Source organism: Myotis daubentonii, chromosome 12, assembly GCF_963259705.1.
Source record: "Myotis daubentonii chromosome 12, mMyoDau2.1, whole genome shotgun sequence".
Classification (NCBI taxonomy): Eukaryota; Metazoa; Chordata; class Mammalia; order Chiroptera; family Vespertilionidae; genus Myotis; species Myotis daubentonii.
The window spans coordinates 26,509,303-26,525,321 of NC_081851.1; the positions used below are offsets into that span (position 1 = coordinate 26,509,303).

Consider the following 16,019-nt stretch of genomic DNA (forward strand, 5'->3'; position numbering starts at 1 on the left):
TCTGGGGTCCCTCGTCCTGGCCTGCGGGGATCAGGCCAAAACTGGCCTGGTGCACGGATCCGTGCATTGGTGGGGGGTCCCTTGGCCTGGCCTGTGCCCTCTCGCAATCCAGGACCCCTCGGGGAATGTCGGAGAGCTGGTTTCGGACCGATCCCCGCAGGCCAGGCCGAGGGACCCCACTGATGCACAAATCCATGCACCGGGCCTTTAGTGTTCTATAATCTTTGTGCTCTTGCCACAGCTCACTGGGTTCCATCATTTCCTTTCCCCTTCCTTCCTAGCCTAGCTGGATTGTAGAGTTAAGTTTATGATTATGAAATAAAAACTAAACAGTTGTAAAAAAAAGAAAAAAAAGCCTTCATCTAAAGGAGTAAGCCAATATCTGCATGATAAGTGCTGTTAGTGTCTTTGTGGCTTCCAAGTCACTTCACAATCATGTTCTTCTCTTAGCAATCTGATGATCCTACCTTCTCCAGACACTTTCTTACTTAGAAATCCAGCCAATCCCAGAATTCAGTGTAGGGGCTATAAAATTCTTAACTCTAGCTAAGATCTCTCTCCCTTGAGTGGCACTACAGCATTTTGTAACTCTTGATTTCTACCTAATGGCCTACCCTCACTTTAAATTCAAAATGTTAAAAGCTGAAAATTGCTTTACCCCATCTCTCCTCTGGGTAGTTTGTCCTGAAATTATACTTTAGTCCTTGCTCTCTCACATGGAGACCTTATTTCAAGTCATTTTTTTTTTGTTTTGTTACCACTGCCATGGACTAATTCAGGCCCTTTTAACTTCAAGTTTATTTCACCAAAAAACCTCTAACTGGACTCCCTGCCATAGGCAATAATCTCTTCTGAACACTCTAATCTTCCTAAAACATACCATTTTTCATCATGACCTTTCTTTGCTTAAAACTTGAGATGCACTGCCCTCTCTTTTCTATCCTATAATCGGTATGGAAAAAGGAAAAGATTCACTTTCGTGTGGCAACCAAAATCCTTTCCTATCTATCTTGCTCCAATCCTCCTTTCTAATCTGATCTTCCACGTTAAACATACCATCACTTTGCCCTGGCTGGTGTGGCTCATTTGGTTGAGCATTGTCCCATACACCAAAATGTTGCCAGTTCGATTCCAGGTCAGAGCACATGCTGGGTTGTGGGTTCGGTCCCAGGTTGGGTGAGTATGAGAGGCAACCTATCAATGTTTCTTTCTCTCTCTAAAAAATCAATAGAAAGAGATTTTTTTAAAAATACCATCACCTTACATTTATGCAGTGCTTTCTTTAACTTAGAGAACATTTTTACAAGTGCTGGCACTTCATCACCACACACCTTTAGAGTGAGGCAAAACAAGCATTAGTATCCTTCTTTTACAGAAGAAAAAACAGACTTCTAGCACTGAACTAAAGTCAAAGCAAAGGGTGCCTGTTCCACTTTCCCCTCGGAATTGTACACAATCAATCAATCTTTCTAATACCTCAGTCCTACCACTAATATATAGGAGTCTTCTGTTCCAGAAACTCTGGTCTCCTTGTCCCATCCACCTATCTCCAACCCACCTCATGTTTTCTTAGCTCTGCACTTTATCTCCCACTAGGTAGACACCTCTGTCCCCAACTCTTGTTATAAAAACAGAAAACGTCTTCAAGTCCTGAGTTTAAATGCCAACTTTTTGGGAATGACTTCTCTGACACCCAAAAAGCATTCTATTCCACTTGCCAACACTATGGAACTTGTAACTGATTTGACACTTATTGCCCCAGTCATACTATAGCTAGTTTATTTTATATGCTTGACCTACCATATCTACTCCAGGAGGAAAATGTATTAGAGTTTTCTATTTTCCTCACAGTACCTATGACAATACCTTGTCCATAAGGACTCAAAGTTCAGGATTAGACAGCCTAGGCCAGTGTCTTCAAATAGCCAGGCACAATTCATGAGTAGAATGAGAAATCAATCCAGAAGGTCACAACTAGTATTTTTGTTTTTAATAAAACAGAACAGAAAATGGAATGCATCTCTCATAATAAAGATGAGTACTGTTTTGTGAAACTTATTTCATTACATATGTATATAACTACTGACATAATATCAAATAGTTTTTGTTAAAATGTATTTTTCATTTTTTGTTAGAATATTTTTTCATAGTGAAGATGAGTATTGTTTTGTAAAACTCTTATTTCATTACATATGTATGTAACTGCTGACTCATATATTTTTTTTAAGTTTGAAAGCTGCTAATGTAGATGACCCAATTTCTAGGCTCCAGGATTTTACATTCAGACCAGAGAGATATTTTTTCTCAACCAAACTGTATACCCTCCAAGAAAATTCAGTGAAATAGAATACATAGATAGTACATAGGGGCTGAGGGAGACAAAGCTTAAGAGTGATGAGTGTAGGGGAAAGTTTGTAAAAAATGTTTCTTAGAGCTGGGCCAGTGTGGTTGAGTGTCAACCTATGAACCAGGAGGTCACGGTTCAATTCTGGTCAGGGCATACACCCAGGATTGCAGGCTCGATCCCCAGTAGGGAGCATGCAGGAGGCAGCCAGATTCTCTCTCATCATTGATGTTTCTATCTCTCTCTCCCTCTCCCTTCCTCTCTGAAATCAACAAAAATATTTTTTTTTAAAAAAAAATGTTTCTTAGAGATGTTCAAATATGCTACAAGGTATTTAGTTTCCAGACTCTGTCATTTATTTAGCCAAAAAGACCACTATATAGAAGGGTTTCCAAAATTTTCTCAAAGCACTGACACTTAAGCCTAGTGCTCACCGCTGCCTACAATATAAGAGGATGCAGGATCTGGCCCCCACTATCCCAACATCAGTTCCTACCTCCTTTCCCCCTCAATCACTTTCCTCCTTGGCCTCATTGCTATTCCCAGACATTCCAAGTTTCAGGGCCTCTGCACTTGCTGTACATTCAGACATATCCTACCTTCCTCCTTTATAATATCCTTCTCTGTTATTGTTCCATCTTCAGAAAGGCCCTCCATGACCACCATATATAAAGTAGGCCCCCTTTCCCTAGTCCCTTAACCTGCTGTATGGTTTTTCATAACACTTGCCACCTCTTAACACTCTACTGCATATTTATTCCTCCACTAGAGGCCCATTGCACAAAATTTGTGCGTGGGGGGGCAGGGGGTGTTCCCTCAGCCCAGCCTGTACCCACTCCAATCGGGGACCCCTCTCACAATCTGAAACCGCTGGCTCCTAACCACTCTCACCTGCCTGCCTGCCTGATTGCCCCTAACCCTTCTGCCTGCCTGCCTGCCTGCCTGGTTGCCCCCGACTGCCCTCCCCTGCCGGCCTGATCTCTCACCCCTAACTGCTCTCCCCTGCTGGCCTGATCTCACTCCCAACTGCCCTCCTCTGCCGGCCAATTTGGTTCTGATTGGTCAATTTCTATGCCAGTCAGTGTCAAAAGCTCCACCTCCTAGGCAGCCATTGGCTCCTCACAGTTGACCCAGATTTGGTTCTGATTGGTCAGTTTCTATGCCAGTCAGGTCTCTGGGCCTATTAACGGGGCCTGACCAGAAAGGTGGGGCTGATCAGCAGCCCCTGTGGAGGCCTGGAGAGAAATGGGAGGCGCGGCTGTTGGCCAGGCTGGGAGAGAAAGAGAGGCTAGTTCTGATCAACGGCTGCCACACAGGCTACGGATCAGACTCTGCCTCTCTCTCTGGGCCTGATCCGCAGCACCCTAGGCCAGCGGTTCTCAACCTGTGGGTCGCGACCCCTTTGGCAGTCGAATGACCCTTTACAGGGGTTGCCTAAGACCATCCTGCTTATCAGATATTTACATTACGATTCATAACAGTAGCAACATTACAGTTATGAAGTAGCAACGAAAATAATTTTATGGCTGGGTCACAACATGAGGAACTGTATTTAAAGGGCCAGAAGGTTGAGAACCACTGCCCTAGGCAGTCAGTGCTGGGTCTGGTCGAGCCTTCGGTTGTAACCAACCCCTGGCTCTTTATTATATAGATGGGCTATCCCCAGGATCCACAAGCTTTTTCTGTAAAGAGCCAGATAATACATATTTTCAGCTTCCTCTGTCACAATTACTCAACTCTGCCACTCTAGTGCAAAAACAGCTTTGACAATATGTAAATGAGCAGATGTGGCTGTGCTCCAATAAAACTTTATTTACAAAAACAGGTAGCCCTGGCCAGGTGGCTCAGTTGGTTGGAGTCATTCAGTACACCAAAAGGTTGTGGGGTCCAGTTCCTAGTCAGGGTGCATACAGGAGGCAACCGATCAATGTTTCTCTATCACATCAACGTTTCTCACTCTCCTTTCCTCTCTAAAATCAATAAAAAAAACACACAAACATATCCTTGGGTGAGCATTAAAACTAACTAAAAAACAACAAAACAGGTAGCCAGCTGGATTTGGCTACACTCCTTCTAATAAAAATTGACTGTCACAAGGAGAAGGATCTTCTCTGGCCCCAAGTACACTTTTGATAAATGTCTGTTGAGTAAATAAATAGCACTAGTCTGGAGTCCGGAGTTACAATCTTCTTCTACCTCCAAATAACATGCTGTTCAAGAAGAATGAGGACAAGGGCAGCAGCTTCATTTCCATTTAGTAGTAGCACATCATGAAAGATGGTTGTACACTCAGTGTGCTCATCAACAGCAGTGACCGTCTCACACACAAATGCCTTTGGTCACAACTGGGACCTGAGAACATGTTAAAACAGACTGCTGGGCTTCACTCACAGAAGTGCCAATTCAGTATGTTTAGGGTACTGTCCAAGAATCCGTCTTTCCAACAAGTGCCCAGATGATGCTGATACTGCTGGTCCTGAGTCACACTTTGAGAACCACCGGATGAGAGTACCTAAATACTAGAGTATTAACATTTTTATACTGTTTTTTTCGTTGTTGGTTACAAATCCCTTTATTTTCATATGACTTACATGTAAATCTTTTTAATTGATACAAATGCTCTTCAATCTGAACAGCCTACAAAGTAATCAGAACTTATATACATTTATAGATGTCTATAAAGTGGGATTCTATTGTAATGGTAACTAAAGTAGGTTAAAAAAATAATTTTAAGGTGAAAAAGTAAGGAAAAATCTAGGTTCCTAGAAGAGAAATTTAAGAAGCAGAAATCCAGAATGTTAATGAATAGACCAGTAAGGATATGACAATACTGCATCAAAATGTACATACAGCCTTGCTGGTTTGGCTCGGTGGACAGAGTGTCGGCCTGCGGACTGAAGGGTCCCGGGTTTGATTCCGGTCAAGGGCATATGCCCAGGTTGTGGGTTTAATCCCCAGTAGGGGACATGCAGGAGGCAGTCGATCAATGATTCTCTCTCATCATTGATGTTTCTATCTCTCTCTGACCTCTCCCTTCCTCTCTGAAATCAATTAAAAAAATGTATATTTTTAAAAAAATGTACATACAGCCTGGCCAGTGTGGCTCAGTGGTTGAGCACCAACCTATGACCCAGGAGGTCACAGTTTAATTCCCAGTCAGGGTACATGTCCAGATTGCGAGCTCGATCCCCAGTGTGGGGCATGCAGGAGGCAGCTGATCAATGATTATCTCTCATCATTGATGTTTCTATCTCTCTCCCTTCCTGTCTGAAATCAATAAAGATTTTTTAAATGTACCTACAGAAAATACACCATATAATCAACCATGAATTAGCAGATTCCCAATGCACAAGTCTAAAGACGATTTCCAGCTAAGATCAAATATTTTAGGTGAGAGATTAAATAAAGATGATGTGGTTGGTACATATATACAATAGAATATTACTTGGCCATAAAAATGGTATCTTATAATTTGCAACAACATGGATGGACCTAGAGGGTATTATGCTAAGTGAATAAATCAGACAGAGAAAGACCAATAATATATGGTTTCACTTCATATATGTGAAATGTAATAAATAAGCAGAACAGAAACAGACTCACAGATATAGAGAACAAACTGATGGTTGCCGGAGTGGAGGGGGATTATTGAGGGGCTGGGTGAAAAAAGTGAAGGGATTAAGAAGTACAAATTGGCAGTTACAAAAGTCATGGGGATGTTAAGTATAGCACAGGGAATATAGTAAATAATATTTTAGTAACATGGTACCAGATGGGTACTAGACTTATCCCAGGGATCATTTTGTAAGTTATATATATGGCTAACCACTATACTGTACAACTAAAACTGATATAATATTGAATGTCAACTGTAATTGAAAAAGAAAAGTATTTTGGTAAAAATTTAGCATCTGAATTAAACTGTGCTAAGCGTAAAATATGCATCAACTTTGTAAAGAAAAGACTGTAAAAATATCTCATTAACAAAGTTTATGTTGATTACACATGAAAATGTTATTTTGGATATATTGGGCTAAAGTATAAAATTAATTGTACCTTCTCAGTTGTTACTGTGGCTACTAGAGAGTTAAAATTACATGTGACTTGCACTAGATTTCCATTGGAAGGTGATATAGTGTACCCCAATTCTGCAAATAGCTTTGCTATCTCCTCCCCCTTTGGGTGATTTCTATAAAGCTTGTAGAAAATGTTATGGAGCAATGAATGAACATGAAGATATGAGCATGTCTAACATGGACTGAAGATCTTTGACCTTGGCCTAATGTAGGAACACCACAGGTCAAGTGCTCATCCATTGTCACTTGATGTTCTAATCACCATAATAGTATTTCCTAGGGAAGATTAGTCCTCCCCCACTACCCACCATTCTGTATATCCATGTCAACAGCTATACAAACATACTGCAGTTTACATTCATTTCGAATTGCAACTGAATGTATCAGAATCACTAGTAGTGTTCATAAAGCTGAACATAACATCTTTGACTATAAAAACTACCTGGTTCCCAGCACCCTACCACCCCCAGCGCCCAGCATGTTATTTCCTTCTTACTGAGAGACACATCCGTAACAATTCCTGTAATCCCTCCGTTTTACTAGTACTTCAACGCCCTTAACTCTGACTTTAGAAAGCTTTGCACTGGCTTGTACTGCCGCACTTCTACAGCCACAGAGGAAGGCCCCCAAAGGAGGACACTGACACGGGTTAAAAAAGAATAGCAGAAGTAGGGTCTAGTTACCCAAGCTGCTAAATAACCACTGCAACAAACTACACTGAATAGAAGAATTAAACATTTCATCCCGAGTTCTCTTCTCTCCAAGTATAAAAAAGATACAAACCTATAAGGAATAATCTATTTGAACATATTTTTAACATATGCAGACAGATGTGTTTTGAGACTTCCATAGTCTAAGGGCAATACTGTTATGGAGAGAAATGCACTGCTGGGTGGAATTAGAAATAACTGTTAAATAAAAATAAGCTTTAAAAAAAAGGAGGGGGTTGCAAATAATGCCAAAAGATTAAAATACTTATATGATTCCCCTGGCCGGTTTGGCTCAGTGGACAGAGCATTGGCCTGCGGACTGAAGGGTCCCAGGTTCGATTCCAGTCAAGGGCATGTACCTTGGTTGCGGGCACATCCCCAGTAGGAGATGTGCAGGAGGCAGCTGATCGATGTTTCTAACTAACTCTGTATCTCTCTCCCTTCCTCTCTGTAAGAAATCAATAATATATACATATATATATATATATGTGTGTGTGTGTGTGTGTGTATAAAACTTATATGATTTAGTTACCTTGTCACAAAATATAAACTTTAAGGACTAATTCCAGCACACTGGAAAAGACCACAGCCCATACAACAGGAAAGGATGTAAATCCCAAACATGTGTTTCAAACCACTGAATGTTATCATCCTGCACAGGGTCAACAACTTGTGGCCAGCTCTGGAGATGACTCTGAGTGCTACTCAAGTAGGTAGTCCATAAATATTCACTGGATGAATGACCGAATGAACCAGAAAACTCATACACATGGTACAATTACTATGCAGAACCCACAGCCAGTTAGTCTGAAACCAGAGCCAGGAGTAGCTAGAACAAAACATATCCTGAGTCTAGTCCCTGGCCATTCCCCCACGAGCCAGCTCTCTTAAGTTATTTTTGCTCTATGTAGTTTATTCAGCTCATCTTTTATTGTAAGCCTTCTTTCCCACAATATCCCTTCCTTTTAACCAGCTTCCCCAGATAAAAACAGAGGAGAGTATTTTCCAGTCTCATCATTTTTTAGACAAGTATTACCATCTCTAACAATCACCCACAAATGTGCAGTGGACCTCCCAAAGGTCAGACACCATGCTAAGAGGTAAGGTACAAAGGTAAGTAACACTATACCTACCCCTCAGGAAGCCTGTGGGGAGGCAGACAGACAAGTAAACAATACTAGTGGTAAAAAAAAAAAATGCCTGGAGAATAAGGCAGGAGTGCCACTGGATGGACCCTTAACTTTGCTAGTTGGAAGGGGAGGGTGATAGGCTTAGAGGAACAATTAAAAAAGAAATCAAAACTAAAAAATAAATTATCATTGAAATGCCTGACTGTTGTGATAGTCAAAGCATCAAGTTAGCACTCTACAGTGACTCTTCTAATGAAAATCCTCTTATTCTGGAAAGCGTTGAAGTTCCTGACACTGGCACTGAGTACTACCAAGAGAGGAAAACCCCCTACACAATTCAGCAGAAGATAATGCAAACCAAATCAGTCATATCAAGAGCCTTTACCCACTCCTTGCCGTCCCTCCTGGCTGAAGGTGACTAGACTGACCCGCTCCTGTGAGTGTTGGCTTTTCTAGCAGCAGTGCTGGATTTGCAGGATCCAGCCATTCGTTCTCCCTGACACCCCTGTGGCCACTGGCCCCACTGCTGGACTGCTGGTTGGAACTGTGGTCATGGAAGAGATAAACTGATGGACCCACACTCTGCTTTGTTACTATTCAAAAAGACAACTAAAAACATGATTCACCAACACCATGGGAACGCATGAGAGAGGTAGAAGGGATGGCACCATGGAAATTGCCTCACGAGGCAATTCATCTTTTCCTAGTTTCACAGGACACTGAGTTTTCATCTCCTGGTACCAACACTCAGGACGTTTCATGAGGCACGAATTGGTTTGTTTCTGACTGTGGCTACAGATCATTTCCAAGCTTCATGTCCACCTTGCCTTTCCTCTACCATCACCCTCCAGGCCTCTTGTCGTTTACCACCCCAAGAACACCCTCTTTTCTTCACCACTTCCTTCCTTACCATAGAATCAAGGTAATAATATGTTCCCTTAGGAAACTGTCTGCCTTATCCCTTTATCTTTCACATGAATCAGGACATGGCTTATTTTAAAAATTAAAGTATTTATACAGATCAGAGCATATTTTTTTAAATGCTCTGATCTGTATAATTAAGGGGCTCTTGGCTTAATTTTAATGAATAACTTCAGTGAGTGAAAAAAATATATTATTTTAAGGAAATGAAAAACATCATGGCTCCTGGCACAACACTGAAATTAATCTTTTATAAATAAATATTTTAATTATAAACAGCACTCTAGTTTTAACTTTTATGAATATGAATTGTAGGAAATGTTTCCTTTTGAGTCTATATTTATGCCAAAAGCAGTATTTATAATGTAATTAAAAAACACTATTTCTAGAATAGTCCAACGATGCCTTAACTTTCACTAAAAACAACTTTTGGAACCTCCATTTAAAAAACGCAAACAGCCCCGGCTGGATGGCGTAATTGGTTGGAGCGTAGTCCGGTACACCAAAAAGGTTGCTGGTTCGATCCCAGGTCAAGGCAAGTATGGGAGACAACGGATTAACGTTTTTCTCTCTCATCCCTCTTCCTCTCCCCCTAAAATTAAAAAAACAAAAACAAAAAAACCCCACGTATCCTTAGGTGAGGATTAAAAACAAAACCCACCAAACTTCAGCAAATGTATATAGATGCTATAGAGCTGATGACTCATAAATGCATGGATTTTTTTAAAAACACTGCAAGGCTAATATGAAGGAACTTGTTTGGTCATTTCATATCAGAAGTTTCCTAAGTTTCTACTGTGAAAAAATATTGACTCTTTAAACAAGTTTGCTGTTAATACAGCTTAAGATTCTAAAACTAAAAGGAATTTCTTCCAAATTAAACCTCCAATTTAAAGGAGAGTAAAGTTATATTTTATTGCAATAAAACACAAATGTCAATACAGGAAAAATGGGCTTCAAAATCTACTTTATATGAAATCATGAATCAAAACTCCAGAAATTAAAATATTTACATTCTTATCTTTCTTTTATTGAAAGTCAAGGTAAATATAATTCATGATGTATTGAAATTGAAAAAGTATAAGAATGTCATAATCCTTTATAGATCACAGTTAAAGTAAAATAAACTGACTGACATGATAAAGATCTTTTCACTGGGAGTTAATTTTACTTTGCTACAGGAAGGCAAAAGTCACCACATTAAAATCACATGTTAATTACCAATCTTGTCTTTGTAATCCCCAAATTCTGAAAACAAAATTATTGCAATTCACTCTGGAATTGTTTATATATGTGTTTTTAGTGTCAGACAATTTTTAGAAAAGAGAAAAATCTGAATCTACTAACAGAAGAATGGTACAATTAAAAAAAAAATGGTACAACTTTCAGAAATTAGACTAATGGCCTGCCCACTCTTATACTTTACATTTAAAAAATAAACAGTATCACAAATGCTTCTGAGAATAACAAAACAATATGATCACCTGTCCATTTATCCACTATCATTTTTACATATGGAAATCTTCAAAGCTAGGGAAAGCATAAATCAAGTAAAGACAAGGACTGTATTTGAAATATCAAATAATTTTATCCAAATCCAAGAGTAATCCACAAAAAGTTAAGAAAGCACTCAAGAAAAAAAAACATTAGTCCTGGCCAATGTGGCCCAGTTAGTTGAGCATGGTCCTATGCACCAAAAGTTGGCAAGTTCAATTCCTGGTTAGGACATGGAAAGGAGGCAGGCAATCAATGTTTCTCTCTCCCACTTTCCCTTCCTCTCTTTCTCTCTCAAATCATAAAAACATTTTTTAAAAGAAAAAGTGTTAGAAATTACAATAGATTGCCTCTGAAATTGGACAAAATTATGAAGAAAAACGGTAATTATTGTCATCAACTTGCCCTTTTCTTATGGCATGTCTCACACTGTGCTACAGTTAAGGTAAGGAGCTGTGTCTCATTTATCCTCACATTCCTTGGTATCTAGCAAAGTGCCTAATACATAGTAGCAACTGAAAAAAGGTTGAATGACTTAAGACAATAAGTGTATTCCTAACTCTGGGTAATCAATTAGGTTCCAATTCATGCAAGAACATTCATAACTTCATTTTAGCTAATAAGTACTTAGATGTGTTGTATGTGGAGAAATATTAAACGATACTCTTACAAATAAAATAGAAAATAATTGTTTTCACCAGGTGTAACATGGTATTTGTATAGTGAACATTAAGTAATTGGGCACTTATGTTGTAAAATGTTAACATAACAACATTAAAAAATGAATTAAAACAGACCTTGGGCTTCTAGTTTGGGTTAGTCATAATGGGCAAGCAGGGGACAATGCAGAGTCCTGCCACCCCCATTCAGGTTCTGGAAAGGTGAGGAGTCTGTTTCCACACCTGGGAACCATTACTTCTATCCCAATCTGCATAGTGCCGCTGGAAACTGAGGTACAGAACGGGTTTGGCCCACAGATGCAGTCCCCATTGTCCCAAAGGAAATGATGGACTACAAAATTCCATTTCCATAAACTCTTTAAAGCTTTACTCTGGTCTAGAGCAAAAGAAGGCAAATGATAGCCCTGGGCCAGACTGGGCCAGACTCAGCCACCTTCTATGTGTGTAAGGTCTACAAGCCAAGGATGGTTTTTACATCTTTAAATGGTAAACCTAAGAGTCTTACCTCATGACACATGAAAATTACATGAAATTCAAATGTCAGTCTATAAATAAAAGTTTTAATTAGGACATGGTCGTGCTCATTCATTTACATGTTGTCTATAGCTGCATTAACACTACAATGGCAGAGCTGACCTCATGGCTCACCAAACTACAATATTTACTACCTGCCCCTTTTCAGAAGACGTATGCTGACCCCTGAGCTAACGGCTAACGCATTCTATGCTCCTGGCTGCTTCTCCTTTCTCAGAGGTAGTCAGTTCACTGCTTCACAAGGTGGAGAGTCTAAGCTTGATAGACGTTCATCTTGGAGCTGTGTTGTCCAAAGTTACATCTTACATATAGATACTATATTAGTGCAACTCATTAAGGTGGACACAAAGACAAAGTAACAAATTACATGCATACAGAAGGTACTGAAAAGGAAACACAATGCAAGTACATTACGGCAGCACAGTTCAGATCTTTCAGACTACTACTACATCCAGTTCTGGGATACACTAGTGAAAGGAAACAAGAACTACAGAGAATCTGAAGGTGGACAGATGAATACCACTAAAATGCTAAAAGAAATGGGAGTTGCCCGCTGACGTGGCTCAGTGGTTGAGCTTCAATCTATGAACCAGGAGGTCACGGTTTGATTCCCCGTCAGGGCACATGCCTGGGCTGCAGTTGCAGGCTCGATCCCAGTGTGGGACTTGCGGGAAACAGCTGATCAATAATTCTCTATCATCACTGATGTTTCTATCTCTCTCTCCCTCTTCTTTCCTCTCTGAAATTAGTAAAAATATATTTAAAAGAAATGGGATTAGTAGGTCCAAAGAGAAAGGTAAAAAAAGCTAGAATAGTAAGGTGTCAAACTGTATTCATTGTTAGGTTAAATTCCTAATGATGAAAGTAATGGCAACCTGAACTAATATTCCACAAAACATCTAAATGAATTAAATGTGATCCTTCATCAGACAGTCATTCCTGCCTTAGCCCCTTAAACATAAACTAGACCAGTGATGGTGAACCTGTAACACGCGTGTCAGAGGTGACACGCGAACTCATTTTTTTGGTTGATTTTTCTTTGTTAAATGGCATTTAAATATATAAAATAAATATCAAAAATATAAGTCTTTGTTTTACTATGGTTGCAAATATCAAAAAATTTCTATAGGTGACACGGCACCAGAGTTAAGTTAGGGTTTTTCAAAATGCTGACACGCCAAGCTCAAAAGGTTCGCCATCACTGATCTAGACCCTTAAAAGATAATAACTTGTTAAATATTGTACTACAGTCTTCAACTGATGTATAAGAATGTTCCTTTTTCAGAAATGTCTGGTGTTATGTAAGTTACCAGAAAAAGTGTGCTATTAATGTCCTAAGGTTCAGTAATATTCAACAACTAAAAAGTATTCTAAGTTTCAAAGCCACAGGCTTTTCCATAGGGCCAAGTAGGGGAAGATGGGCTTAGATTGCAGATTTGTTACACTCAGGAATACTGGCACTGTGGGATTTTAATTACTCTAAAACAGAGATTTTTAACCTTTTTCAACTCATGGCACACACAAACTAATTACTAAAATTTTGGGGAACACTAAAAAATATTTTTGCCACTCTGACGACCAAAAAAAATAAGGGTATAATTTTTGATTCAGTCACACCAGACAGCTACTGTTGTGCTGGGTACGGTCAGTTTTGTATTTGATAATCTAAGGGAAAAGAGACCAGTGCCCCCTGACTAGTCAGATATCGCATGTTTTAAACATTCTTGCAGCACACCGGTTGAAAATCAGTGCTCTAAAAGATTACTGTGGCTAAAGGAATCCTCCCAGGATGCTACTCAGTTTGAAGGGCTGTCTGGAACTACCTGCGTGTCCTCCTGAAGCGAGGAGAAGGTCGCAACCTCCAGTTCTCCCACTGCTTTGATACCATCATGTTAACTCTCCCAGTTCTTCCGAGTAAGAGGGGCCTGGAGCTATTGCTCAAAGTACTTTTGTCTTGAAGGTGGTCAACGTACACACAAGTAGAGTCTAATGTAAGCTTTAATATCCCAAATTAAAATCTGATTAGAACTTTAATTACAATTTCCTGTAAGTTACAGACAGGGCATCTATTTCCAGTAAGGAGGGGGGAGGGGGGGAGGAGGAAAATCAGGTATTGTTCCAAAGTATTTCTATGAGCCTAAGTGCATTATTATTTCAAAATGTCCCCGGCTGTACACAGTAAGTGAAAAATAAGTGCATTATATTTCCAATTCACCTTGGACGGTCAAAAATACAGAATCCTTGAACACAAAGTATTCTTCGAGTCAATCTCAACATTGCAATTAGTAATGCAATTTCTGCTCTCCATATCATTTTCATCAGTTGAGTTTTTTCAACCTCAAAATTCTAAGGCCTGTATTTCCCCTACGAATACCCTTCCAACGGGTGTGAAGCGCACACTGACCTGACTCCCTAAACTTTCTCGGCTCCCACCTCCATCACCTGCCTGCACAGGGTTTAAAACTCAGGAGGACCCTGCACTTTCCAGCCACTTCTACAATGTTGCATTAGCCTGACCAGGACCGAGTATCCGCCAAGTCTCTCAATACTTTTTATTTCAAGACCTGTGGCAGGGAAACAAAGAGAACGCGACCCCCTCCCCCTTTGCTAAACCATATGGCAGTAAACTGAAGTTAACTTATTATTATTTTTTTTACCAGCACAACGCCTATCCATGTGCCCTGGGCATGTTGCTCTTTGTGCCCTGGGCCTGGGCGAAAGCCGTCGACTTATTTGCAACTGCGCCCGGATCCTGTTTTTAAGTCTCAAAACCAAGCCCCCAATGCCCCCCGGCCAGGAAGCGCCCGCACCGGGTCATTTACCGAAACCCGGCTCCGGGGGTGGTGCACGCCGGGCGCGGGCCCGGCCGCGGGAGCCGGTCCGTCGGACCAGGTGACGGGGCAGGGAGTTTGCTCGCCGCGGCCGGGCCAGACCCGCCCGGGGAACTGGGTTACCCGAGCTCCGGGCCGCGCCGAGGCCTAGCCGCGAGGCGGGCGGCGGGGCTCCCCGTCCCCGGCCGCGGCTTCTTCCCGCCGTCCCGCGGCCTCCCGCAGGCAGGGCCCTCCGCCGTCGTCTCCCGGCGACCGGACGCGCCCGCCGATCCCGGGCCGGCTCCTCCGTCTCCCGCCTCCGCCGGTGGCCTGCTCGGCGGCCGCGCCGGGCCCTTCCGGGGTGGCGGGCGCACTAGGCCGCGGCGGGGCCCACGGCTCCGGGATCGGCCGGGCGGCCCGCGGCGTCCGGTATCCGTCCCCGGGGCCAGGCCCCCGCCGGTAACGGGCCCCGCCGCCTCCCCTCCCCCTCCCCATGACAGTGCAAAGCCTCCGCCGGCCGGCCGCCCCGCCTCCGGGTCCGGGCCCAGCTCGGGGCCGGGCCGCGGCGGCCACCGCGGCGGCGCCGGGCTCTCCGCCGGCCTCGCTCGCTCCCGGGCCCGGCGTTTCGGGGCCGGTTCGGCCCGGCCGACGTCCCCGCCGCCTCCGGCCGCCCCCCGCGGCGCGCGGCCCGGGAGGGTAGGCCGAGGCCCGGCGGGGGAGGGGGGGCGCTCACCTTCATGTCGGGACATCCTAGTTGAGACGGCGGCGGCGCGGCCTCCGGGCTCCGGCTGCAGTGTCCCCCGCGGGGTCCCGGTGCCCGCGCCGGCGGCCGACTCCCACTCGTCTCCCGGGCTCGGCCGCGGGGGCGGGGTGGGCAGGAGCGCTCCGGCGGCGGCGGCGGGGAGGCGGCGCGGGGCGGGAACGGGGCCGGGCCTGGCCGGGGCTGCGCTCCAGGAGGCGGGTCCGACGCCGCGACTCCCCCGGCGCCCGCCGTGACTCGGTCACTCTCGGGCCGCCGGCTCCCGGCTGCGGCGCCGCGCTCCTGAAATCCCGCTCCTCCCCTTCCCCGGCCCGCCCCCCGCCCTCTCCCCGCTCCCGGCCGCCGCCTCCGCCTCCTCTTCCTCCTCCTCCGCCTCCTTCCGCCGCCCGCACGGCGGCCCCGCCTCTCGCTGCCCGCGCGGGGCCCAGCCACCCGGAGGCCGCGCGGCCCGAGGGCGCGGCGGGGGCGGCGGGGGCGCGGGCCCGCGCTGGCCGGCAGCTCGCGGTGGGGCCTCGAGCCCGGCCTCGCTCCGGCCGCCGCGCCGCGCCGCGCGGGGGGAG

General features: G+C 43.7%; 1 protein-coding gene across 1 annotated transcript in view; it reads right to left on the reverse strand.

The window, feature by feature from the left end:
• The window catches only part of KCMF1 (potassium channel modulatory factor 1), a 72,475-nt gene extending 56,881 nt beyond the window's left edge, over window positions 1–15,594 (reverse strand). The window contains exon 1 of the mRNA XM_059659302.1: window positions 15,433–15,594. Coding sequence (XP_059515285.1) covers window positions 15,433–15,448 — 16 coding nt within the window. The 5' untranslated portion in view covers window positions 15,449–15,594. The remainder of the gene's footprint in view (window positions 1–15,432) is intronic.
• Between the last annotated feature and the right edge of the window lie 425 nt (window positions 15,595–16,019).